The 26531-nt window shown below is 37.4% G+C and overlaps 9 protein-coding genes, 1 non-coding gene and 2 pseudogenes across 15 annotated transcripts; 9 read left to right on the forward strand and 3 right to left on the reverse strand.

Annotated features, from left to right (window-relative positions):
* The first annotated feature begins 606 nt into the window (after window positions 1-606).
* Window positions 607-1428, forward strand: LOC104753086 (dirigent protein 5). The gene has a single exon (XM_010475368.2). It carries the CDS (start codon window positions 693-695, stop codon window positions 1239-1241), a length of 549 nt encoding a protein of 182 aa, XP_010473670.1. The 5' UTR covers window positions 607-692; the 3' UTR covers window positions 1242-1428.
* A 458-nt stretch (window positions 1429-1886) lies between these two features.
* LOC104753087 (uncharacterized protein At5g41620-like) lies at window positions 1887-5083 on the forward strand. Of its 2 annotated transcripts, none has more exons than XM_010475369.3 (3): window positions 1887-2586; window positions 3307-3432; window positions 3530-5083. In XM_010475369.3, the coding sequence occupies exons 1-3, from the start codon at window positions 2200-2202 to the stop codon at window positions 4859-4861; spliced, it is 1845 nt and encodes a 614-aa protein (XP_010473671.1). In that variant the 5' UTR covers window positions 1887-2199; the 3' UTR covers window positions 4862-5083. The 2 variants fall into 2 exon arrangements, with proteins under 2 accessions (XP_010473671.1, XP_019093942.1); XM_019238397.2 differs by having other exon boundaries at window positions 1945-2586; window positions 3311-3432.
* A 14-nt stretch (window positions 5084-5097) lies between these two features.
* On the forward strand, window positions 5098-6129 carry LOC104753088 (uncharacterized). The gene is made up of 3 exons (XM_010475372.3): window positions 5098-5438; window positions 5621-5756; window positions 5854-6129. Exons 1-3 carry the CDS (start codon window positions 5275-5277, stop codon window positions 5908-5910), a joined length of 357 nt encoding a protein of 118 aa, XP_010473674.1. The 5' UTR covers window positions 5098-5274; the 3' UTR covers window positions 5911-6129.
* LOC104753089 (6-phosphogluconate dehydrogenase, decarboxylating 1, chloroplastic) lies at window positions 6069-7933 on the reverse strand. Its single transcript, XM_010475373.3, has one exon. The coding sequence runs from the start codon at window positions 7682-7684 to the stop codon at window positions 6221-6223; it is 1464 nt and encodes a 487-aa protein (XP_010473675.1). The 5' UTR covers window positions 7685-7933; the 3' UTR covers window positions 6069-6220.
* Window positions 7934-8737: 804 nt separating this feature from the next.
* Window positions 8738-12606, reverse strand: LOC104753091 (V-type proton ATPase subunit E3-like). Of its 2 annotated transcripts, XM_087489888.1 has the most exons (6): window positions 10080-12606; window positions 9925-10001; window positions 9554-9728; window positions 9264-9460; window positions 9070-9169; window positions 8738-8973 (listed from the first exon to the last, which is right to left on the reverse strand). In XM_087489888.1, exons 3-6 carry the CDS (start codon window positions 9716-9718, stop codon window positions 8935-8937), a joined length of 501 nt encoding a protein of 166 aa, XP_087346014.1. In that variant the 5' UTR covers window positions 9719-9728; window positions 9925-10001; window positions 10080-12606; the 3' UTR covers window positions 8738-8934. The 2 variants fall into 2 exon arrangements, with proteins under 2 accessions (XP_087346014.1, XP_010473677.1); XM_010475375.3 differs by having other exon boundaries at window positions 9925-12606.
* On the forward strand, window positions 10379-12596 carry LOC104753090 (uncharacterized). The gene has a single exon (XM_010475374.2). The coding sequence runs from the start codon at window positions 10379-10381 to the stop codon at window positions 12173-12175; it is 1797 nt and encodes a 598-aa protein (XP_010473676.2). The 3' UTR covers window positions 12176-12596.
* Window positions 12607-13888: 1282 nt separating the features above from the next.
* Window positions 13889-16083, forward strand: LOC104754172 (putative inactive receptor-like protein kinase At1g64210). Its single transcript, XM_010476309.2, has 2 exons — window positions 13889-15223; window positions 15310-16083. Exons 1-2 carry the CDS (start codon window positions 14032-14034, stop codon window positions 15909-15911), a joined length of 1794 nt encoding a protein of 597 aa, XP_010474611.2. The 5' UTR covers window positions 13889-14031; the 3' UTR covers window positions 15912-16083.
* LOC109129577 (mitochondrial import receptor subunit TOM7-1 pseudogene) lies at window positions 16044-16511 on the reverse strand (annotated as a pseudogene). Its single transcript, XR_015583558.1, has one exon. The product of XR_015583558.1 is annotated as a mitochondrial import receptor subunit TOM7-1 pseudogene (transcript).
* A 97-nt stretch (window positions 16512-16608) lies between these two features.
* On the forward strand, window positions 16609-18562 carry LOC104753092 (ubiquitin-conjugating enzyme E2 28). Of its 3 annotated transcripts, none has more exons than XM_010475379.3 (5): window positions 16609-16814; window positions 16957-17040; window positions 17750-17877; window positions 17954-18058; window positions 18147-18562. In XM_010475379.3, exons 2-5 carry the CDS (start codon window positions 16971-16973, stop codon window positions 18288-18290), a joined length of 447 nt encoding a protein of 148 aa, XP_010473681.1. In that variant the 5' UTR covers window positions 16609-16814; window positions 16957-16970; the 3' UTR covers window positions 18291-18562. The 3 variants fall into 3 exon arrangements, with proteins under 3 accessions (XP_010473681.1, XP_010473682.1, XP_010473680.1); XM_010475380.3 differs by having other exon boundaries at window positions 16624-16814; window positions 16960-17040; XM_010475378.2 differs by having other exon boundaries at window positions 16639-16814; window positions 16927-17040.
* Window positions 18563-18872: 310 nt separating this feature from the next.
* Window positions 18873-19196, forward strand: LOC147926135 (uncharacterized). Its single transcript, XM_087492875.1, has one exon. It carries the CDS (start codon window positions 18873-18875, stop codon window positions 19194-19196), a length of 324 nt encoding a protein of 107 aa, XP_087349001.1.
* A 1372-nt stretch (window positions 19197-20568) lies between these two features.
* On the forward strand, window positions 20569-21159 carry LOC109129563 (uncharacterized; annotated as a pseudogene).
* Window positions 21160-21286: 127 nt separating this feature from the next.
* TRNAE-CUC (transfer RNA glutamic acid (anticodon CUC)) lies at window positions 21287-21359 on the forward strand. The gene has a single exon. It is a non-coding gene; the product is annotated as a tRNA-Glu (tRNA).
* The last annotated feature ends 5172 nt before the right edge of the window (window positions 21360-26531 follow it).

The raw sequence follows: 26531 nt of genomic DNA on the forward strand, positions 1-26531 counted from the left end.
CAAAAAAAAAAAAAAACAGATATTCATAAGGCAGTGGAAGTTTGACTTAATAATCATGCAAAGTTAGACTGTCAATTATTATTAGTTCTCCACCAACCCATGATAAACTAAAAGGCCAAGATAGTGTAAAGATTGTAGTACTTTGAACTCTCGGGATTATATAGATATAATTATGTCTTTAAAATATATATATATATATATATATAAACTTGTTTCCATAAATTATTTTTGAGAAATTGTGAACAACCAAACTAAATTTACACGAAAAGTGCGACTCTAGCATAAGGTACGTTCATGTAAAAGCTCATGTAGTTTTCGATCATGTTAATTTTAGTACTAATTCTCTAAGACATTGTGTACTTATTTTCAACGATTTATCTACTATAACAACTTGTGGAAATTTTTAAAAGGTGATAGAGCCGCCCACATTGAAAATTTTCCAATATTCATCGTAAATGATTTCACTTTATATACCATCAACAAAACTTACCACCAACCTTGATATACAAATAAATAAACAAGAAACAAGAGAGAAGAAGTGAGCTAGTCCACTTGGGACTTCTTTACTTTATATTAACATAGACTACTAAACCCCCAAGTTGTATATATAAACCCGTCACTCTTCTTCGACAAAATCACTCTCTCATTGTCCACTCTCACATTTGCATTGAAAAGTACACATTTTATCAAATATGGTAGGCCAAATGAAATCATTTCTCTTCTTATTCATTTTTCTTGTTCTATCCAAAACCGTCGTATCAGCTCGAAAACCATCCAAATCGCAACCAAAACCGTGCAAAAACTTTGTCCTCTACTACCACGACATAATGTTCGGCGTCGACGACGTGCAAAACGCGACTTCTGCAGCCATTACCAACCCGCCGGGCCTTGGGAATTTCAAATTCGGGAAACTCGTGATCTTCGACGATCCAATGACCATAGACAAAAACTTTAAATCCGAACCCGTGGCGCGTGCTCAAGGATTCTATTTCTACGACATGAAGAACGATTACAACGCGTGGTTCGCGTACACGCTCGTGTTCAACTCGACTCAACACAAAGGCACGTTGAACATTATGGGAGCAGATCTTATGATGGTGAAGAGTAGAGACTTGTCTGTGGTCGGAGGTACGGGTGATTTTTTCATGTCTCGGGGGATTGTTACGTTTGAGACTGATACCTTTGAAGGTGCTAAGTATTTTAGGGTCAAGATGGATATCAAACTCTATGACTGTTACTAAAAGAGACCATAAAATGGTTCGAGAGAGAGAGAAATTAGAGTGGCTGACTACTTTGAAACTTTTGATCATCGAATAAGTTTAAGTTGGGATTTTTATGCTTTTAGTTCAATTTTGCGGTTTGATCATGTATTATATGATTTTGTTATGTCATGTGTTGTTTGATAAAAAATTACACTGTATTATACAATATCACTAGTATAGGAAAATATATTTCTACAACACCACTAGTCAAATACAAGTGTGTCACATGTCACTAAACAATTTGATATTCTAGTAACTAGTGTCTTAAAACAATTTTTTTAACTTTATATTCTAAAAATGTGTTTCAACATAGTAGCCAAGTTAGGCATGACGATTTCGGACAATAACGGAAGGACTCAAAGTCAAAGCCGTAGCCCATAGGGCTCGTAAATTGTAATTTGTAAAGCCAAACCATTTCATTTTCCAATAAAAGTAACATTGTTAACAAAAGATTAGTGAAAATGTAGATGTTTAAAAGATTTTAAAAAATGTTGTTAGATGTTAAACATGTAAACGCAGAAGCACATGTAATTTGTAAACACCGAAGCTACACACTTCTGAAGCATCCCAATACACATGACTACGTGTGATGCCTTTACCCACTCACTGTCCACAGACTGTGACACGCACATTCTTCTTTCTTTTTCCTTCATAAAATACACAAATACTCTCCAATACATTTACACACAGATTTTTAAAAACATCAATAAAATTCAGATGTTAATCAGAATAATGAAATTAAATGGTCTAAGGAAGTGTTCAGAATTAAAATGATAGACGAGTGATTGTAACACCCCCATGATCCAACATTGAATAAATGACATGAACAGTTCCGTCTCTATGATTATGGACAGAGAGAGAGAGAAAAAAAGGGTTTCTTAAATTACAGAAAAGGTGGAAACTTTTGGTTTAGTTTAGTGAGCCGCGCTCTAAAGAAATGAAAAGTAAAGAAGAAGAAGACGAGGAAGATGATGGCGGAGGAGAAGAAGAAGAAGGGCAAAAAGGGAAAGGATTTATAGAAAAGTTAAGAAGAAGAGCTGTGTTTGTAGGCCATAGAAGTGTCTTTCGCCGACCTTGCACTCCTGCGCACATTAGCTTCAACCCTTCTTCTTCTTCCTCTAATTTCTCATCTAGAAAGCTCGCTGCTTATCTCTGGGAATTTTATCAGTATTACGACGACAACGACCACCGGATTCCTCCTCTTGCTACTAGAATGCACCGAGTTCCGTACAGTTCTGCCGGTCCGAGTAATCGTCGTCTCCGTCACGGCCATGGAAAGGCGGCGGTTGTAGACAATAATGGTCTTGATTTCACTGATCACCAGGTCTCTCTCTCTCTCTCTACTACTCTTTCTAAGGATATGATTTTTACACTGTTCTGGAATTTTAGAAATATTACATGGTGATTTTAGCTTTTTAATATTTGGTCTTTTTTAGTTGATTATTCCATGGAGATGATTGGTTTTAGGATTGGGCATTGCTCAAGTTTGGATATTTTGTGACAATGTATCGTTTTGCCCTTCAAAGTTTGAATTTTGTGACATGGGTTGTGATGAACTGGTGGATTTTTAGCCCTAAGATTGTTCTGCTTCTGGTTCAGGGTTCTCCTTTTTTCCGAAGTTAGTTTTTTTATATTGGTGATAAGTGTTCTGGGTCTGCCTAATTGCTCTGTTTCTGGTTCACGTTTTTTAGTTTTTGGCTAAATTTAGGATTTTTCCAATTGCTGTCTTGGTTTTGGAGTTTTGAAAGTGAATAATATTGCCATTGATTCTAAGCTCATATGTGCTTGGTTCTTGATTACTAGATTTTGGCTTTTTTTAGTTCTGCAGAGTATTCTTTTATAAGCTGTGATTAGGTTAGGCGATGGGGGATTCTATCTAAAATTGTGATCTTTAGTGTTAGTGCAACCATAGTTACTTGGTTCTTTTACTAGTTTACTCTCTTACAAGTTTAATCTCACTGCGCTTGAAGATGCAATTCAGTTTTCTAGTATTCATTCTTCCATTTAACAATTTTGCTGTGGTTCTTGACTTCTTGTGTCCCAGCCAGAGAGTGCAGGAAGTATAAGGAGGCAGATTGGTCAAATGCTGATGAAGCATCATCACTTAATCGAAAGAAACGACCATGCTTTGCAGCCCGTATCTCCTACAAGCTACGATAGCTCCCTCGAGGTATTCACATTCAGTTCAAACTCTTCTTCTTCTTTCCGAATAACTGATTAAACAGCTTATCGCAAAGAAATGAATTTATTTTACTTCTTGGGATTAGGTTGCTCCATATAATGCAGCAGTTTCTCCGGGAAGTTCGTTGGAGTTCCGTGGAAGAAGACGAGCTGGTGAGCCTAACTACAATCTCAAGACATCTACCGAACTTCTTAAAGTACTGAACAAAATCTGGAGCCTCGAGGAGCAGCATTCCGCTAATATCTCCTTGATAAAATCTTTGAAAACCGAGCTTGCTCATTCACGTGCCCGGATCAAAGAGCTTCTCAGATGCCAGCAAGCTGATAGACGCGATATGGATGATTTCGTGAAGCAACTCGCGGGAGAAAAGCTGTCAAAAGACACGAAGGAACACGATCGGTTAAGCTCTGCTGCTGGTCAATCGCTAGAAGATGAGCGGAGATTGAGGAAACGTTATGAGAGTTTGTATAGGAAATTGGCAAAAGAGCTCTCGGAAGTGAAGTCGACGTTGTCGGACTGCGTTAAGGAGATGGAGAGAGGGATTAAGTCAAAGAAAATTCTGGAGAGATTATGTGATGAGTTTGCAAAAGGGATCAAGAGTTACGAAAGGGAGGTTCATGGTTTAAAGCAGAAGTTGGATAAGAACTGGAGAGGTTGGGATGAACAAGATCAGATGGTTCTTTGTATTGCTGAATCATGGCTTGATGAAAGGATTCAGAGTGGCAACGGATCAGCTTTGGAGAAGCTCGAGTTTGAGATAGAAACATTTCTTAAGACTAAACAGAACGCAGAGTCTAATGAAATAGCGAGAAACCGCCGGAGCTCACTTGAGTCAGTTCCATTTAACGCCATGAGCGCCCCCATTTGGGAAGTAGACCGTGAGGAGGAGGAGGAAGAAGATTCTGGCGGAAGCGATTCGAATTGTTTTGAGCTCAAGAAACATGTTGGTGATGTTGCAAAGCCACCACGACTCGGCGATGAAACTGAGAAACCGGAGTTAACAAAGGAAGCAGATGTTGTTGTGTCTGGTGATAAACCGAGGAGACGGAACCAAAGCCCGTCGAGTTTACAAGTGAAGTTCGAGGATCAAATGGCGTGGGCTATGTCTTCTAATGAGAAAAATAAAGCTAGAGCCGTTGAAACTGAGCCTGAAACTGATAAATGTTCTAACAATGTAGTTGGAGAAATGATTAGAACTCATCGGAGGTTATTGTCGGAAACTCGGGATATCGATGAAGCTTCTTACAGTTACCCATCAAGGAGACGAGAGAGCCCGGTTCGTCAATGGAATACGAGAACCGTAATAACACCTGATCTTGGTGTGCCACAAGGAGTTAAGGACAACACTTTGATGGCTAAGTTAAGCGAAGCGAGAACAAAGAGTTCGAGGCCACGGGTTCGAGTATTTAAGGGGTGAGCTTCTGATGTAATTTGTATTGGAAGAGAGCCATTGTTGGTGAAATGGTCAGACTCGGTCACTCGGAAATGGAACAGAGCTGAGATTGTTGTTGTCGGAAATAGACAGAACTTGAGAAAGTTCCATGTGTGGATATATATGTTCATATGTGAATCCTGTAGAGCTACATGTTTATAACTATGTAGAAATGTACATCTGTTTTATATCAGTTTGATTTGATCATCTCTGAATTTTGTATTCTTGATTTTTGTTTCGGACAATAGAAAAGAGTTGTGTGAATATGATGGGTTTTTGAACGTAGTTTTTAAAGAGACAATAAAGAGCTGAAACGGCGTCGTTTGAGTATTTCTGGTGGTCCTGTTATCAAGTTATATCGTTGTCTTCGGCTCCCAAACACAGAGAGAGAGAGAGAGATGGCGACGGCGTCGTTTAGGTGGATCTTGCAGCTACACAGAGACGTACCAAAAGCGGCTCGATTCTACGAGAAAGGTCTTGATTTCTCCGTCAATGTCATCACTTTACGTTGGGCTGAACTTCACTCTGGTCCTCTCAAGCTAGCTCTTATGCAATCTCCCAGGTATTGCCTTAATGCCTATAACCTGTTCGATCATTTGCCTCAATGACATTTTTATTTCGCCCTGAAGAGTAGTTTTCTATTTGGTTGCCTTCAACTTACTGTCCTCTATGATGATAAAGCTTTGATGATTGAGGAATGTTTGTTAGATCATTGCAAAGATGAATATCATTGTTTTCATGCAGCGAGCATATGGTGAATGAGAAGGGATACTCTTCGCTACTATCGTTTACTGTGACAGACATTAATACAACAATCTCGAAACTTATGGAATTAGGAGCTGAACTTGATGGCTCTATCAAATACGAGGTCCATGGCAAGGTAGAATGCAACCTTATCTTGCAAAACAGCTCTAATCTCATTGTTTATCTTTTGTGTAATGGATTTTGAAATCTTTCCTTTTTGGGTTTCTTTTCAGGTTGCTTCTGTGAGATGTCTTGATGGTCATGTCCTCGGACTCTATGAACCTTCCTAGGTTCTCAATTCTTGAGTTTTCTCAGTTCGGATTATGTATTAGTCTATTTGATTTTGAGTTGTCGACACCGCTAATAAACAGATCATCTGGGTTGAACAATGTTCAAAATCTCATAGTAACCGCTCATTGGATGTTTGACAGATATCAAAAGCAAGATGTAAACAAAAATAGAGGTACTGCATTTTCTTATTCTGAAATCTGAACAAAATACTCGTGAAACAATGTGGTTTTGAATCCTAGTTCCCATGCTTACAAAAAAGCAAGACAAAAGGGTTCTATGAAAAATAAAAAACAACTGTCAATGGAGTGTTCAATTGTTCTTCCTAGCAAGCTTAGTCCACTCGGTGTGGTATGCACCAGGGCGATCGGTTCTCTCATAAGTATGAGCTCCAAAAAGATCTCTCTGCGCCTGAACCAGATTCGCCGGCAATCTAGCGCGTCTATACGTATCGAAATACGCAAGACTCGCGCACATTCCAGGCGTGCTAATCCCAGCAGAAACAGCCAAACCCACAACTCTTCTCCAAGCAGCTTGTCTCTGAACCATCTCTTTAGCAAACTCAGGATCAACGACAAGACTCGCCAAATCAGGGTTCCTCTGGTAAGCTTTCTTGATCCTATCCAAGAAAACCGCTCTTATGATACACCCACCTTTCCAAATCCTAGCCAATTCACCGAAGTTCAAGTTCCAACCTTTCTCTGAACTCTTAGCTCTAAGCAGATTCATCCCTTGAGCATAACTACAGATCTTGGAAGCGTACAAAGCTTGCCTAACATCATCAACCAATCTCTTCTTATCGATTCCGCTCGACGCAGAACCAATCTCTTCTTTCAAACCAGCTTCTTTCAACACTTTCGCAGCGTTCTCCCTCTCGTCTTTCAATCCACTCAAGTACCTACAATCCAACGAAGCAGCAATCGTAGGAGCCGCCACAGAAAGCTCTGCCGCTTGCTGAACAGTCCATTTCCCGGTACCTTTCATACCAGTCTTATCCAAAATCTTATCCACTAACTCACCATCACCAAACTCATCCTTAACCCTAAATATATCAGAAGTAATCTCAACCAAGAAACTCTCAAGCTCACCTCGGTTCCACTCCGTGAAGATCTCAGCAAGCTCCTCATTGCTCAATCCACCAACGTTCTTCAACACATCATAAGCTTCAGAGATCAGTTGCATATCTCCATACTCAATCCCATTATGAACCATCTTCACGAAGTTTCCAGATCCACCTTCTCCGATGTAAGTAACACAAGGTCCATCTTCAACCTGAGCTGCTACTTTCCCCAAAATATCTTTGATGTTATCATAAGCTTGAAACGATCCACCAGGCATTAACGAAGGACCGTTACGAGCTCCTTCTTCGCCGCCGGAGACTCCCATACCTAAATAGAGCAACCCTTTCTTCTCAGCTTCGGAGATCCGTCGCTCTGTGTTCTGATACCACTCGTTACCACCGTCGATGATGCAGTCTCCGGGCTCCATGTACTCGGAGAAGGCATCGATTGTTTGGTCAACGGGAGCTCCAGCTTTGACGAGGATGATGAGAGATCTAGGCCGTTGGATCGAGAGGACGAAATCTCGAGGAGAGTATTGGCCGGAGACTGGGAGGTTTCCCTCGACGGCGGCTCGATCTAGGGTTTCGTCGACTTTGGAAGTGGTTCGATTGTAGACTGAGATCGGGAAACCTTTCTCGGCGATGTTTAGGGCGAGGTTCTGGCCCATTACGGCGAGTCCGGCGAGACCGATTCGGGAGAGAGCTGCGGACTCCATTGGAGAGAAGATAGAGAGGATCTTTTGTGTAGAGAGAGAGAAAATGAAGTAGTGGAGTGATGAGAGAGAGTGGGGCGGAGATATTTATACTGTGAATTTGTTGGACGGACTCGTCGATGGAGCCAAGGGACAAACGAAAACGATGATCTCAATGTTTTCTTAAAAACGCAGTCGTTTGGTAGGTACTATGAACTCAGTTATTTAAACGATGTCGTTTTGGGCTCAAATATGATTCCAAAGTTAGTACCACCTCCCAAAACAGTAACGTTCATTTTTTGATTATTTTATATCCAACTTAGTGGGGGGGGGGGGGGGGTGTAGGATTTATTTAGTCTCTAATCATGTTTCAAATTTAATATAGATTATATTGTGAAATGATCTTTTAGGTATATCAAATATGGTACGTAGTGTCCATGTTGAAGTTGGACGCTACCTCTTCTTTTCGTCTCTTCATGAATTTCAATTATTTTACATCAACTTGATATTTATTATTATTAGCCTTTTCACGATGTTGAATGGTCGGACAACTTTTGCATATTCGAGTGTCTAAGTGGATGAATTAAAAACATGACAAGAGTTTTTCGACCAAAGCACTGACCAACCTAGCTAAGTAGCTAGTGATCCAGTTTCATGTCAAATGCACAAATTACTGCCGTGTTTAAACTACGTCAATACGTATATTTTGTGATTTGTGTTTTTATATTTTTTACGATTGTAATACGGAAATGTTGAAACCTTATCCTTTATAGACTTATCGTTAGTTGGTGGGAACAACAACATAAGTACCGGTAACCAAACCGCGATCGATTTGGTATGTAGCCAAATTATGAAAGCACAAGTCAACTTTTTAAACCACAAGATTACACTTTATTTATTGGAAAAAAAATCCTAGTTATATATATTAAAATAAAAAGTATGTGAATGTAACGACGGAGGAGACTTTGACCCTCTTGTGACGCTTTGTTTCTTTCTTGCAATCAACCATGCGTCAGTAAGGACAAGTACTAAATCTAGGACGCTTTGTTGCACGCACATCAACAAAAATGTGACCAGTAGAGCAACTTACACTTTATTATTACATCACCAAACCCAAAAAAATATTGAACTACAGTTAACAACAAAAGTTCAATGCCCATCAACAAGTACATTACACAAAGTTTCAAAAAAAAAAAATGGTGACAAGACAAAGAAATGGATATATGGAGAGCCACAAACTTTTCTTAAATATATAAAGTTGGAGGAGTCATTCATCAAGCTTCACCAACCTTGCCAATGAGTGACTTTCGGATCTACACACATTCAAGAACAAAAGCTAAATGCTTAGAAGAAGAACAAATTGGAGGACAAATGGGAAGAGTTTTGCAAATGGGGTATTTTTGTCTAACCTCGGGAAGTTTCTTGCGGAAGGCAACCTCCAACCTCGCATCAAGCGTGTTTTCACACACGATTTTCCCATCACGAGAAGCCAACACCACTCCTCCTGCACTGTTGTATATACATATCCGCAAGTGTCATTTGGTATTAGAGTTTTGATTCTTTCATAGTTTTGAGTGTTTTCGTTTGATGAAAATCTAATTACCAGGAAAGAGCATGAGGATCATCATCTGAAGGAGCAGGGGGAAGGAAAACGTCCTTGTCGACAACAATCTCAGGAGCATGAACCTTTGCTTTCTCACAATATTCATCAGTCGCTTCATCCAGCATAGACTCAACCATGTGAAGATCTTCTTCACGACAACGCAGTAACACTGCAGGCTCTTTTAATCTAAGCAAACACTACAAATCACATCCCAAACACAAAATTTAGAGAACAATTGTTACAGAGAAAAGAACAAATGAGCTTGTTTGTAACTTAAGACTGATCAGAACCTGAACAATGAGATCTTTCAAGAGATGTTTATACTGATGGTGATGAAGGTTGAAAAAGCCATGGTGGCTAACTTTCAAGAGTTTCTTAGCAGCCTCTTGTTTCATTGCATTGACAATGTCATCTTGAGCTTGTAGAACATTGATCCTCGATGCATTCAGTTGCATTGAGTAATCACTATTACAGAACAATTAACAAACAAAGCAAACACATACAATTAGCTATGGCCTAAATCATAAAGACATAACCACACTCTATCTATCTTTCTTAAAGAAACAAAGATAGATCTTAAGCAAGAAAAGAGGAACACATAATTATCAGATCTCAGTACAAACAGAGGAGGGGGAGGAGAGTGAGAAAGATGAGAGCTCACATCTTCTTTCTGACGTCGACCTGTTTCTCCTTCTTCTCATACTCTTGTATAATCTTCTTCTTCTCTGCTTCAACTAGCTGCATGATACGATTCTTCATAAGGAAGTAAGTGAAGAAGAGGATGACGTGGACAGATATAAAGAAGAGAGCAAATACTTGGAACGAGAAAGAGGCTTGGCGGTTAAGGAATCAACTTAAAAGAGTCGTGAAGCTCTTCTTCTTCATTATGCTTATTGTTGAAGATTGTGAATGAAGCGATGAGCTTCTAACCAAACGATGTGCTTGTAGAGAGATCAATGTTGATCTCTGTAATCGTTGCTTAGATCTATGTTGATCTGAGTGTATGATTCTTATCTTCTCTTTGTAAGTGTGAGCGTGTGTAATCAAAGCTATAGATATCTCAAAACTTAACATTGGTGCGGTGAAACTGAGATCGAAGCTTCAACGCGACGGCGATGGCGGAGTATGAGGCGAGTTTGAAGTTCTTATACGGTGAGCATCAGCGTTTGCGGCAGACGTCGGCGGAACATGAGGCGAGGTTCGATTCGTTGGATTTGACATTGAAAAAGATAAAGCAAACTTTATCGGCGTTGTCGAATCACCTTGAGAAACGTTCGATGCAACCGGAGTCTTCGCATCAAGCTTTACAGCTTCCGATCTTCATCGGAGGTGATCCAAAACAGTGGATCGCAAGGATTGAAGCTCAATTTGTTGGTGGTGAGTGTTCAGAGAAGGAGAAGTTGGCGTTCGTTTCCAATTTTCTCGGCGGCCAAGCAAAATCTTGGTTCCACAAGGAACAATCCTGGATTCCTTTCAATAGTTGGAACGAGGTGAAAGATGGTTTATTGTTAATGTTTGGAAACGATAGGGATCAAAAGCGTGTAGGTTTGGAGCTGGATCGCAAACTAGAACAGTGGATCAATGATTTTGATCGCAAGCATCAAAAGTCAGAAAACACTTTGGGCACAAGTGTCGACGTGATTCAAGAGATAGAATCAAGTGATGACATTGTGTTGCAGGCGAAATTGATTCCACAACATGCTTCCCCTTCGAGGGAAACGTTTTCACAGTTTCAGTGTGCACTCCAAGTGTTCGATACAATGACTCTAAGAGACAAAAGAAGGCAGCAACGACGTAAGCAAAGCAAACATCCTAAGGCTTGGCGATTTAAGTTCAAAATGATGTCAAGAATAAGCCATCTCAAGGATTCTTGTTCTTTTGCTTCTGTTGGATCAAATGGGAAACATAACAGCTTTAAGCCTTGGAGAAGGATGAGACAGTCACCTCAGTCACAGTTTATTTGTAAAATGAGAATGAGACTGGATTTAAGAGGACTGTATCAGCTTTGTTGTGGTGAGGTGAAGTTTCACATGAAGCGTAAATGGACCCTGCAACTTCATAACACAAAGCCTGCAACTTCTCCAATTTCTGCTGCCACAGGTTTGGAGGATGAGGAAAGACACACTCTTAAGTCTCATAAGAGGATGAGGCATACACATATGAATTGGTTGATGTGTATATCGAGGTTGAGACTTGATTCAAGCAGCATGAAGCAATTTAATACTTCTGATATGCAGCCTAAGTTCTGGAGTAAAGTAGAATCAGGGGACGAAATTGTTCTTGCACTCGAAGAAGCACAAACGGGTATTCGTCTTTTACCTTCTTCTGCTGCACAGTTCAGGCTACAAGAGAATGTGTTTGTGGAATCGGTTTTCCACAGCCACACGGTCTTGAAAGCTTCTCCAATGGTGTATGGGAAGCTACATTTACAAACTAGAGTAGCAATGGATATTCCGGAGCATGCGGTTAGCTCACTAAGGGTTCCTGCATTCAACACACTTTTGGAAGACCGTGATGCAACAATAATGACACATTTTCTCCATGGTGATGAGAGGTTTCAAGTGTTTCACAAGTGGAGAAGTAAAGCACTTAGATTCTGGCGGAGGAATATATACAGGAATAAGTATCATGTGCTGTTTTCTTTTGTTCAGAAAATGAAGGCTTCACATGTTCTTGTTGTTACGGCAATAGTTTGGAATAGAAAGACACATCTGGGGATTGCAAGACTCAAAGTTTGGCATCGTTGGAAACACAAAGTTGGGAAGTTGCAACCATGTTCAGAATTTATGCTGTGGAGTTTGGTCCATTTTCAATCTGGTGAAGGGATCAGTCTAAGTGAGCTTGGTTCAATTCCTTTGTGTTTTTGCCGTGCCTTCTTGTGGCGAGGCTGGTCTATTCATGAGAGTTCATGACCTAGTGAGAGACTTGCCGCATCTATTTCTTCTTTTCTTAAAGCTTGAGGACAAGCTTGTCTAAATGGGGGGAGTATTGATACGATTCTTCATAAGGAAGTAAGTAAAGAAGAGGATGACGTGGACAGATATAAAGAAGAGAGCAAATACTTGGAACGAGAAAGAGGCTTGGCGGTTAAGGAATCAACTTAAAAGAGTCGTGAAGCTCTTCTTCTTCATTATGCTTATTGTTGAAGATTGTGAATGAAGCGATGAGCTTCTAACCAAACGATGTGCTTGTAGAGAGATCAATGTTGATCTCTGTAATCGTTGCTTAGATCTATGTTGATCTGAGTGTATGATTCTTATCTTCTCTTTGTAAGTGTGAGCGTGTGTAATCAAAGCTATAGATATCTCAAAACTTAACACTGCAACTTCTCAATGTTGAATTCCTGTAACATCAACCACATATAACCACACAGAGTTAGATCAAAACCATTTGCTTAGATCAGAAATAACCCCATAGAGCCTATGAACTTGTTGACTACACAATAAAATCTCAGAACAGGAAAAATCTTAAGATCCGAAGATCAAGTGGAATAGTTACATAACAGTCAACAAATTTTTTTTTTAAAAAAAATATATCAAAATGGTCACACAATCGTTATGCAGTGTATATTCCGGAGAACTTAACACGAAACCCACAAGTAAGAACAAGAGATCGAGAGAGAGAGAGAGAGAGAAGGTTTATGGACTTCTTCAGCGGAGACAGAGATCTCATTGGCCTTTTCTTCAGCTTCCTGGCGGATAAAGCTAACCATCTGGTGGATCTGGTTGACAACTTCGGCATCGTTCATCTTTTTTCGCCTCTTAGCGGAGAGAGAATTACAAAACCAGTATCTGAGATGTTGTGGTTGTATAGTAGAGGAGAGAATGAAGAAGCCGTTTCGTCTTCGTTTTGTTATTATGGTGGGGTTGGTCCAGAAACAGCAGTTATGTTTTCATCCAACTAGATTGGGACTAGAATAAAAGTCTAGAACCATCCCCATCTGACTCACGTCACGTGTTTCTCATTTTTATGTCAACAAATAATTAAATATATATTAATCATATTATTTAGAAACAAATCTCATTTTATTTTCATATGCATTATAACATTAAATTTTACAAATTATATAGATGTATTATTATATATTTTCTTAAAATAATACTATGTATGTGTGAATCTATCTTCTTATATTTTTCTTTGTAGGAGTATTATTTAACTGTAATCACTAATTTGTGGCTATAATCACTAATTTCTTTCTTTTCTTCACTCAAAAATTTTATCAAGCCCTTTTTTCTTTGTGTGTATCTGTCCCAATTTCTAAGTCCTAGTCACATTTATTAGCAAAAGAGCAAATTTCTAACCACTTATAGTTTTTGAATATATTTCTTTTCTTTTTTTTGTCAACAGTTTTGGATATGACTATAAATACTGAATAGAGATAAGGGAAATTCTCAAAAATTAACAACTCTTATTAATTATTTTGTGAGCCAAAACCTCTGAATTTTTCCGCGCTTACGTTACATGCTTTCCAGTAAAGAGATATATTAGCCGTTAGTGTGTGTGAAAATGCTTTGAAGCCAATGAGTTTTAAGTACTCAACGATCATAAACTTAAAGTGCATAGAAACGGTCAACGTGTCTTTTGTTTTCTCTGCTTATAAAAATCAAGACTTTTTTTTTTTTTGTTTGCCGGCTAAAACCTGCCGGCGTATCTTTTGAAACCTCACTTTCATAATTCTTTTTTTAATGCTTACAAACTTCTCAAGCTAAAGAATAATTCTCTGTTTTTCCTTTTTACAGTTAGAAACCAAAAAACTAGTTTCTTCACAATGCATATCTTCTTCTTCTTCTTCTCTTTGATTCTCTGTTTTGTTCTGATTTCATCATCTCAGACTCTTGAAGACGACAAGAAAGCTTTGCTTGATTTCTTGTCTCATTTAACTTCGTCTCATCTCCTTTGGAACCAGAGCTCTCCGGTTTGTCATCGCTGGACCGGAGTTACCTGCAACGCAAACCGTGATCGAGTTGTATCCGTTAGATTGCCTGCGGTTGGATTCAACGGTTTGATTCCTCCTTTCACCATCAGTCGTCTCTCTTCTCTCAAGGTTTTAAGCCTTCGAAAGAACCATTTCACCGGAGACTTCCCTTCTGATTTCATTAATCTCAGCAACTTGACTCATCTCTATCTACAACACAACCGCTTCTCTGGTCCTTTACCATCGATTCTCTCCGAGTTAAAGAATCTCAAGGTTCTTGATCTCTCTAACAATGGATTCAACGGAAGCATCCCAGCTTCTCTTTCAGGTTTGACCAGCCTTAGAGTCTTGAATCTTGCAAACAATTCCTTCTCTGGAGAAATCCCCCATCTTGATCTTCCAAAGCTGAGTCAAGTCAACTTGTCCAACAACAAGCTCGTCGGTACAAAACCAATATCTCTTCAAAGATTCCAAAGTTCAGCCTTTTCTGGTAACAACACTACCGATAGGCAGAAGAAACAACACCACAAGCTTCCTTTCGGGTTAAACCAGGTTGCTTTCCTGCTGATTCTGGCTGCAGCTTGCGTGTTAGGTGTCTTCGGGTTCTCCTTTATAATGATCGCTTGCTGCCTACGGAAGAAATGCTTCCCAGGGAAACTGAGGAAGAGAGACTCGTCTTCTCCTCCTCCAGGAAACTGGACGTCTAGAGATGATAACACTGAAGAAGGCGGGAAGATCATCTATTTCGGTGGAAGGAACCATTCTTTTGATTTAGATGATTTGCTAACCTCATCTGCAGAAGTTTTGGGGAAGGGTGCTTTTGGTGCAACCTATATGGTAACAATGGAGGACATGAGCACGGTCGTAGTGAAGAGACTGAAGGAAGTTGTCGTTGGAAGACGAGAGTTTGAGATGCAAATGGAGATCATTGGTATGATCAGACATGAGAATGTAGCTGAGCTAAAGGCTTACTACTATTCCAAAGATGATAAGCTCGCTGTTTATAGCTATTACAGTCAAGGAAGCCTCTTCGAGATGCTGCACGGTTAGTTACTCTTTCACTTTCTTATTCTTATGTTTAGTCAAAAGCTCAATGAGTAAACAACAAAGAAGTTTCAATTTTGATTGCAGGAAACAAAGGAAGGTATCATCGAGTACCGTTAGATTGGGATGCTAGATTGAAAATAGCAACCGGAGCAGTGAGAGGGCTGGCTAAAATCCATGAAGGGAACAATGGTAAACTCATCCACGGCAACATCAAATCCTCAAACATCTTCTTAGACTCACAATGCTATGGCTGCATAGGCGATCTTGGCTTGACGGCAATCATGAGATCACTTCCTCAAACCACTTGCCTAACTTCAGGTTACCACGCACCTGAAATAACAGACACGAGAAGAAGCACACAGTTTTCAGACGTATACAGCTTCGGAGTGGTGTTACTCGAGCTCTTGACAGGGAAATCACCGGTGAGTCCAGCGGGCTTAGCACCAAAAGCAGCAACAACAACACAAGGCGAAAACATGGATTTAGCTAGCTGGATAAGAAACGTGGTGGCGAATGAGTGGACCGGGGAGGTTTTTGACATGGAGATATTGAGTCAATCAGGTGGTTTCGAGGAAGAAATGGTAGAGATGTTGCAAATAGGATTGGCTTGTGTTGCTCTGAAGCAACAAGATCGACCTCATATATCTCAAGTTTTGAAATTGATTGAAGATATTCGATCAACTTGATGCAGAATGAGAGAACAAACACAAAGTTGTAGCCTTTTAAAAGCATTTCTTTTATTGAATCTGAGAAGTGAATGCTATTTGAGTGATGATTGGTTACAGTAAACAGAGCAGATTTTGTAAAAAAAAAAAAAAAAAAAAGAATGAAACTTTGAATTATAAATTCAGAAACAAATACAAATCCATTTCATATATCGAAAAGGAACATAACTGAAAGCATATAAAAAAACAGTACTAAGGAAGAAGAAGATTCAATCGGAGGATTAAAAGGGACTGAGAAGCTGAAAGAGATCAGGTTTAGGATCTGAATTCATGCCGATGATGATGATCAGAGGGATGAGACCATAGTGAGTAGCGACTTTGGCTTTCTTCAGTGACCAGTTGGTCCAATCCTTGATGACCTCGAACTTGGAAGAAACAGAGGAGGAGGAGGAAGAAGTTGAATTTGATCCACCCTTTGATCCTTTTGCTTTTGCTTTGAATTTTAGCTTCAACGGACCCTTAGCCGCCATTGATTCTGATCTCTCTCTCACTTTGTGTCAGTCAGTACTTTGGGAAGACGAAATGTCGATTTCGCTGGAAGACAAAAACCCTAAGGGTTTAAGGCTAATAATCCCTTTTTAAAGCATGTATGAAACACTCTACCTCAGTCAGAGGGTCTCCTTTATTTTTATTTTCATCCAATAATAATAATAATTAGTTAATTATTTTTCTGGCTGGCTGGAAAATAGCTGGCAATTATTATTTCTGGAGGTCATTATTTACATAAATATCTTCTTTTTATTTTTATTTTAATTTATTTAATATTTGCTTTTAGGTCTCTCAAATCAAAGGTTCTCTCTTCTTCTCAAAATCATCTGCTGCAGGAGTGAATCGTGAAGCGAGTTTTGGAGGATCTGTTTTGAGGTAATAAAGCTTTTTACTCCTTTTTTTTTTTTTTTTTTGTTCTGAAAGTTTTTTTCCAACCTTAACTCGTCCTTTGTTTCGTTTATCCTTTTACGTTACTGAATCGATCTAGGGTTTCTTTTTTTTTGGGATTGGATCTAAGGAGTTTGTTGAGAAATGGCTTCGAAACGGATCTTGAAAGAGCTCAAGGATCTCCAGAAGGATCCTCCAACCTCCTGCAGTGCTGGTTAGTAGTACTTCGTCTCTCTCTCTCTCTTCCGTTTTGAGCTTTGTTCTACTAGATCTTATATCTATAAAAAAAAAATGAAATCGTTTTGAACATGCTTCCTGATGGGTGAAGTGATTATACATCAATAAGATAACAGTTAAAAGTTGAGATTTTTTTCTTATTGCAAGCTTCTGGGTACTGATTTTAGATCTATCTTATGATCATAGATTCATAGTTTTGGAGATAGCAATTGAGAGTTTATATTTTTTTTTCCTTAGGATTGAGCTTTTGGTGCATACCATTGATTTTATCCTGCCTTGTTTATCCAAGTATCCATAATGGATATCACAAACTTGTTCCTCGCAATGAGGGTCCGCATCTTCTTTACTGTAACACCATTTCAGATCAGGATTATTAGTGGACGATCTTACTTGTTCCCCAGTTTTGAGTAGGATGCTGTTAAGTCTTTGTTAGTTTTATCTATCGTATTTGGGTGTTATACGCCTCTTTTAAAATGTGAAAGTGTATATTGAATTGGTATTGTTGGTCCCAATAGAGTCTGAGGTCTGTTTTCAGAAGATTCTCAAACTGCTCATGCATTCTTCTGCTAGAGAAGTACTCAATACACTTTTAATTGTGTGTATTCCTTCCTGTTAATGCCTTTGATCAGGTTCATAAAAGCTAAACTTTCTCTTTTTTCTTATATGAACCATTGTGAATCCTCAAGGCCCTGTTGCTGACGACATGTTTCATTGGCAAGCTACGATCATGGGTCCGTCCGAGAGTCCTTATTCAGGCGGAGTCTTTCTTGTGACCATTCACTTCCCTCCGGATTATCCCTTCAAACCACCAAAGGTGAATATCATTTTTACCAAATTGAAATTAGTAAATGGATTCTATTGGAATTCAAATGAACTTTTTTCTCTTGCAGGTTGCGTTTAGGACAAAAGTGTTTCATCCTAATGTGAACAGCAACGGAAGCATTTGCCTCGACATTCTGAAAGAACAATGGAGTCCTGCACTCACCATTTCCAAGGTGAAAAAAGCACTATTTTACCATTAGCGTTGGAGATATATATAATGACTCTGCTCTGATTTTAATCCGATCATTTGTGAATTTATAGGTGTTGCTTTCGATCTGTTCATTGTTAACGGACCCAAACCCAGATGATCCTTTGGTTCCTGAGATTGCTCACATGTACAAAACCGACAGAGCCAAGTATGAGTCTACTGCCCGAAGCTGGACTCAGAAGTATGCAATGGGATGAAGTTTGATCCCTGAAGACTCGGTTTTAAGAGAGAGAGAGAAAGAGAAAGAGGACTTCTTTCACATAGGATCTTCCATGAAATAAAGTTAGATTCCTATGTTTTTATCTCCATGTTTGAAACATCTTTGATGCAACAAAACAAAAAAAAACACATTTCGTCTCCTCTTTTGTCCCTTTGTTTCATTTATTTGTTTTTCTGGCAACTACTAAAAAAGTATTATGTAAAGCTAGACGAAGTTAAGAAAGAAAATGAACTATTTTGAAAGTGTTAACTTTTATTCTCGAACCATTATATATATAAACTATACTAAAGATAGGTTGAAAGTTTTTGGGAAAGGGTGACGATAAGTGGATTTTGCATTAGACAAACACAATCCACGTTATTACACGAAAACCAAATCTAGCATTTCTATAAACTCCTAAAGCTTATATTAGCATTACTTTTGGGCTATTTTACATAAACAACTAATTATATTCATGTTGACTAAAAGAAGTTAAAACGATACAATGGGAACCCTTAATTATCCTATAAATACGTAAGAGATCCTCTTAGAAAACAAGACGAATCCCATACAACAAGACATGATGAAGATCGTAGCATTGTTCCTTATCGCATTCGTCATAGTCTCGGCATCATTCCCTCCTCCAACAGAAGCTACCGCTGCCAGCGGCAGTACTTCCAAGAGGAGTGGAGAAGCATGTGATACAACTCAGAAAAAATTGAATGCGCTTCAGCTTTGCTTTGACGGTATGTCTCGGGGAATGAAGCTGCCGAACTCATGTTGTGAGACAATGAAAGAGACACAAGCATGCCTATGTGATGAAATTAAACACCGTGTCACCTTGAGTAGAAGTGTCATTAGCTCTCATCTCAAGTCTTGTGGTGTTCCCGAGCCCAAATGTTGAAAATGTGATGCCAACACCCAACCATATATGATATATATACCGAAGATTAAGATACGTTGAGTCGTGTCTTTGACTCTCTTTCTTGTTACAGCTGGTTAGGAACATTGTCTCCACCTTTCTCATTTCTCTTGCTTGTAAGAAGAATCAATGATTCCACATATGTACTTTTTTGTTTTTTAAACTACAGAATATAAAGTAAACTTTGATATATCTACCATTAAAATTTTGTCTTCTTATTACATTGCTTTGATTGAGACCACCAGCACAATACAAAAACAATGTTAGAACAAAGTACCCGTTGAACTTGTGAGATTGAAGAACAAACTACCCATTTTCTCAATGGTTGTATATTGCTTTACGTTCTGAAAGCAAGAGGCCAAGACCGCACACCTATTGATACCCTCCAACTCACGGTACGTCGGTACATGAGACAAATGATTGGAAGTTTGGACATGAGACTCCTTAGGTGAATGATGAACCAAGATCAGATGAAGAACCATCATTGAGACTTGATAGCTCGATTGAAGATTAGGGACAACATGCATGTTGACTCGGGTACTGTACATTGCCATGTGATTAATGTTCGTTGCACCCTTATGAGATGCTTAGCGCCCGTAAAACAGAAAATATTTTTTTTATGGACTTTCACTTTAACATCTATCATATTTGTTCTTTTTAAAAAAAAAAAAATCTTAAATTACATATTATGAAATGGAATGCGAAAAACATAAGCTACTCCCTTCATTTCATAAAAAGTATCATTCTAACATTATTTTTACGTTTTAATATAAGTGTTGTTTTATATTTTCAATGTAAAATCCAGTATCAGTTTCCTACTTTAACCTTAGATTCATTGAAAAATATGAAAAATCAAATTAAATTTAAACGATATAAGAAAACTTTTAATATGTTTTCTTAATTTTTTTGAAAAGTGACATAACAAACGTTAATAAATTGTAGGTATATTGGTTGGAATTGTTTGAAAATGGGTTGTCATTTGAATTTGTTTTGTTTCAATTGTTAAAATTGAGGTTTGTATGAAATTTGAATTTTCGTATAATTTATGCATATCTCATTAAATTGTTTTATTTAACCTCATAGGTAGATATAAAATTTAGTAATTGATTTCTAATCAACCAATTAAATTTTCAAGATAAAATTTTTTAATCTTACATTTTAGGCTATATTTACATAACGACTATTAATGGTCATGTTTATTAACAAGGTAAAACACGTTCATTACGCAGTACCACACAATTGGAATCCTTAATTTTTTTTATATATATACACCTAATCAAGTTCTCAATTTTTATCTCAGGAATAAGTCTGAAGTATTAATCTGCTATAGATATATCTAAACAAATAACTATCCATGAAGACCGTCGGGTTGTTGCTTATCATTCGTCGTACTCTTTGCATCGTTACCTCTTCCGACAAAAACTATCCATGCCGGCGGCAGTAGATCCGAGGGGAATGGAAAATCATGTGATAAAAGTAAGATTCAGACGTGCTTGTATTCTCTTGGTAGTGAATTAAAGATTTCAGTTTCATGTTGTGACATTTTGAAAGAGCAGCAATCATGTCTGTGCGATGTAATTAAAACCACCAAGAGCAAAGCCCTTAGCTCTCGTCTCGAATCGTGTGGTATTCCTAAACCAAAATGTTGAAGATAACAACAATATGATGCGAACACGGAAACAGACTGGTTCGAGATACAAAACCGAACTAATTAAGCGGTTACTCATTTTTTTTTAATATGTATATATACGATTTTGCGTAAATTGCATTCTAGTGTCTAATGTTTACATGAAAACTTTCTCCACCTTTCCAACTTAATTCCCTTGTATTTGTAAAATTATATTCCTATCTGTACATAAGAATCAATGATTTCATATTTGTACTGTATATCTATAAAAGTTCCTATATGTTATTTACCATGATTTTTAATTTCTAAATTATGTTCCTATATGTTATGCTACATGTCTTGTATGATGCTAACAAAATGTTCTTATCACAAAACAAATCACGCACAGCGATGCAACACTTAATAATAATAGGTTATAGACATCATATGTAAATAAGAAATAAAATCCGTCGTAGTCTAGCTGGTTAGGATACTCGGCTCTCACCTGAGAGACCCGGGTTCGAGTCCCGGCGACGGAGGCTTTTTTATTTTCTTTTACTATTTTACAAAAACCGGATTCTGGTTCTATCTGGTTATGTAAAACCAAGGGTGAGTACCAAAATAGATCTGCTCCAAGAATTTAGGAAGTAAGAGGGAGGTATTGGTTTGGGATTTAGAAAAAATTTTAATGACTTTAAAAGTTAGGTAAAATATGTTGTTATTCAATCAAAACTTTTAAAAACTCTTTAAAAATTTGGTGTTATTGGTTGTGGATTTGTAAAAAGTTATCTAAAATCTTGATAAATCTAGTGTTATTGGATTAAGAGTTTTATAAAGTCATTAAAAGTTTTATGTTATTTAAGTAAAACAAAAGAATCTTGGATTGTTAATGAATTCAAATTTTATGTTATTGGTTTAGGATTTTATATCATTTCCTTCATAACAAAAGTCATGAAAACTCTTTCATCAAATAAAAAGATTTTACAAGATTAGAAAAAACAAATCATCAAGATTTTAAAAAACTTCATAAACAATCTCTTAGAATCCTTCATTTTTAACTTTCAATTTTCTATGATTCTAACAATCAGCAAGAACATAAAGTCATTAAAATTCTTTCTAAATCCTAAACCAATACCTCCCCCTAAGTTTCTGGCACGTCTAAAACAACATGAACTGTTTGTCTTTTCTTTAGTTGAATAAAATTCTCTGCTATTACAGCCTACAGATCACTCAGTAGATAGAGCTCTTGACAAGAAATTGTATCTTTCTATTTGGAGCTACTAGTGACAAATCTGTCTGGTATTATCCTGAAATAGTTCTACAACTCTTTACTATGGTTTATTGCCTCTATCTACAATCTATAACACTATCAGTAATTCAATATCGTTCTCGTACTTAATGCTATGTAAATTTGGGTTTTCGTAGTGTGAAGAATCTGCTGTAAAATCAGTTTTAGGAGACCTCACTCACATATACTTGTTATAAAATTTCAACTTGAAAATAAAACTTGAACTTTTTTGTTAAAAACAAATTTTATTTTCAAGAAGATTGTTATTAAAGGCTAAAAATAAAATTTAAAACAAACATTTTAATAAAAATTTGTTATTAAAAAAATTGAAACCATGAGAAAGAAACAAAAAATCAAAACATTTTGAAAAAAATAAAACAAATAGAATTAGGAACTTGTATCATAAATCAACATAAAAATGTGAAAACAAATTGGATTTGTGGAATCTCTAAAGATCAAAATAACAAATGATTGGATCCAAAATCCGGTTAGTTCTCACACCATATTTGTAAATCTAATATCAAAGTTTGCAATACTTAAAATTTTTAAAACTTAAAAAATTAATTTTTGTTAACAAAATTTGAATTGGGAACAAAAAATTCGTAAAATTTGAATAAAAATTGTAAAAAAAATCTGAAATCCGTGAGAGAGAAAAATATATAGATTTTAAAAATACTAATTTCTGAATTAAACAAAGGAAAAAGAATGAGTTCGGTATATATATGAGTTTGGTAGAAATGAGTTGGGAATTTGCGACGTCGGTGGCTCTTCTTATCCCCTCCCAAAAAGTCATGGACTATGATTCACAATCTTTCTATTTGATGGTGGTGTTTACATGACTTTTTTTATGAAGAAAAGAATATAGAATCCTAAACCAATAATATAATAGTTGAATTCATTAACAATCCAAGATTCTTTTGTTTTGTTTGAATAACATAAAACTTTTAATGATTTGATAAAACTCCTAATCCAATAACAGTAGATTTATAAAGATTTTAGATAACTTTTTACAAATCCACAACTAATAACACCAAATTTTAAAAGAGTTTTAAAAAGTCTTGATTGAATAACAACATATTTTACATAACTTTTTAAGTCATTAAAATTCTCATTAAATCCTAAACCAATACCCCCCCCCCCTAATTTGGCACACCCCATTGGCTAAATGGTAAATCGAACCGAACCGGAACCGATTAGATTTCCTGAAATCAATTTCAAATCATTTGGTTATAATTTAGTTCAAAATTTGTTCACTTTTTTTTGTCAACAATTCAAATTTGTTCACTTGGGCCTTCTATTTTGGCTGTTCTTTATTTTAAGTCTTTTTTTTTGGCCGTTTTCTTTTAATTAAGTGTGAGAGTGGGGTGGTCGTCTTCCTCCACTCCACTCTTTTTAGTACTTCCTCCACTCCACTCTTTTTAGCACTCTTTTTATTCCAAAAATACCACTCCATTCTTTTGATTTTGCTTTAGAATGTTGTTTGGCTTATGAGATGCTATTCTTCTCTCGCTGATTGTATCTGTAGAACGCTGTTTGGATTATTCTTACTCTCCTTGTTTATTCTTCTCTCGCTTTTGATTTGCTGTAGTTTGGCTTATGCAAGAAACAAAACAAACACATTAGTCTCCTTTCAGTAGAAAACACAAGCTTTTGATTTTGCTTTAGAACGCTGTTTGGCTTATCCTAGTCTCCTTATACCATCTCTACTTTTTCAGATATGGGAGAGGAAAGTAGCTATCTATCACGTCTGATGGCTTCACCACCAGTCAGACGTTCTTCAGCTCCTTCCCAACCCAACCTTCTCAACCTGGATCAAAGCACACGACGCCGCCAAAGGAAGCAGGAGAAGGAGGCTAAGCATTTACAGAAGCTAGAGCATGCTCAACTTTTACAGAAGCGAGCTGCAATCAGTTTTTAGTAGAGACTTAAACATCTTGAAGAAGCAAAAGGTGTATGGGAATAGGAAGAAGATGAAGCTAATCCGAAACAACTCCACATTGTTAAGATGATCTGCAAAAAAAGAACCAAAGCTAAAGCCTAGAGCTGCAAAAGTTCTTCCAAAGAAGGAGAAGGTGGTGATTCAGGCATTGAATTGGGACATGTACACATGCGAAAGGATATCGGAGGAACCTCCTGAGGCTCAGGGTAACTATAGTTTACTTTTAAATTTGATTTTTTTGTCAAGGAGGTTAAATTTTGTCTAACAGGTTGGGTTGTGTTTTACATAGCTGAAGTTTCAACGAAGGTATCACTGATGCCATTTTGGCAATTGAAAAACTCGGCAAGGAAGAAAAAGATGTTTAGACTAAGAAGATTTCAGTACATTCTGGCTATGACTAGACTAGATCAATTTGGAATGTTCTTTTTGACGATTACTCTTTGATGATCTCTTGTATTTTGTGATCCAGATTTCAGTACATTCTGGTTATGACTAGACTAGATCAATTTGGAATGTTATTTTGTACATTAGCTTTGAAATTTTTTCTTTTAGTTTGCCATCAACAATTACAACCAATAGACAAAATTAAGAACATATAATGGTAGGAAATGGTCATCAACCTGATGTCGTGACTTACGGAAGAATTGTAAATGGAATGTGTAAGATGGGCGACACTGACTCGGCCTTGAATCTGCTTATGAGGATGGATGAAAACAACATCAAAGCTAATGTATGTTGTAATCTATAATGCCATCATTGATCGTCTTTGCAAAGACTAGTACTAGAGCGATGCTCAAAATCTTGTCAATTTACTTTAAACAGTCACTTCTATAACATCCTAGTATCCCACTCATGACCTATATGTATATGTGCAAAAACATTTGTCAGGATGCTGGTAGTGGTGGATCAATGAAGCTCAAACAGCTAAAGTCTAATATCGATGAACAAGCACCATCAGTTCTTTCAAAGTTCTCTTCAAGAAAAGATGTTATTGCCTACTTGAAGCTTAAGGTAAAATACAAATCTTAGCTTATCTTATGCCAAATCTTCTTATAAATTTGTTGGATGTGAGAGAGAGATTAAAATTAAAGAAATGGGATCGTTGAGTTATTAAACGAAATCATTTTGATAGTGGGCTTCACATGTTTACTAATGTTGTACTAACTATTTTTTTTGGCAGCTGGAGCGAAGTGAGAAGCTTGTTGTGGAGGGAAAGAAAATTAGTCTTGTATCAAGCAAGAAGTGAGCACATTTTTGGTTGAAATTATCATTATACCTGCATAGGAGAGTGGAGATTAGGACAAGTTTTGTTACTGAATCATCACCATGCCATATGTAAACAAAGATTACATATGGAAAAACATGGACTTGTCGAAATAATCAAGTATACTGGTCCACATACTTGTCATCCCATTGATCCAGAAGATTTCAAGCTAGAGTTCGAAGCCGATGAGATTGAACGTGTGGTCAGGGATAAGCCCACACTAACAATTGCAGAGTTGAAGAAGTGGTGGAAAATGAAAATTGGCTATGACCTTGAAAACTTCAGATGTGCGGGCTGCAAAAGAGAAAGCTATTAAAAGAGTTTTTGGTGATTGGATCGAAGTTATTGAAGATTTGCCCAAGTTAATGTCTGCCTTTCATTCATCTAATGGACTACTCGTGGATTGGAAGTACAATATTTTTTCTAATCTCGAGTTTGCATCCTTCTGTGGTGTGTTTTGGTCCTTTCCACAGTCTATAGAAGGGTTTCAGCACTGTATACCTCTGATCCCAGTTGACACCAGAATCTTGAACGGTGAGTACCAATTGAACTTGATGATTGCCCCTCCCTGCAGCCAACAAATTTGTTCCGCTTGCCTTTGCGGTGGTTACACAAAGGAAAGGCCTTTGCCTCATCTCCAGTCCCCACCCTGACATACTTGTTGTTATTAGTGAACCAGGGTCTCAGTGGCAAGAACCTTGTGCTTATCACAGGTTCAATGTCTATTTGTTTTCACTTTTGTTTCTTTTAAAAACCAAGCTTCGAAAGTCATTTACATCAACTTCAGAGGAACTCAACGTTTACTAAGAGAGAATGAGAAGATGACTAGTTTGCTTTGTGCTTGAATCATATAGTTTCACAAAAGTCCTATATATGCGCTCATATTGCCAACTACTATTAGTTTGGTTTTCTCAATTTGACTTTAATGGCTTCATCCAAATCTGTTCCTTCTTCAAGCACAAACAGAGTTGTTAGCTTCGTCTCCACTCCCACTTTTTACATCGAAACCTTGGCACACTCCTTGTTTCAAGCAGGTGAGAGAATTTGACTCGTCTTTATTTATTTATTAGCAACGATACATGTGATTCCTTTGATTTCCTACATTTGGTGCTGGAGATAATCTTTTAGCTGGTGGTTGCTGTTCTGTTTTTGCCTTTTGGAATTTCCTCATGGATCCAACATCATATTGGTAGTTGTGACAGAGAGCAAATCTGTTGGCT

Source organism: Camelina sativa, chromosome 16 (genome assembly GCF_030686135.1).
Source record: "Camelina sativa cultivar CO46 ecotype springtype chromosome 16, ASM3068613v1".
Lineage (NCBI taxonomy): Eukaryota > Viridiplantae > Streptophyta > Magnoliopsida > Brassicales > Brassicaceae > Camelina > Camelina sativa.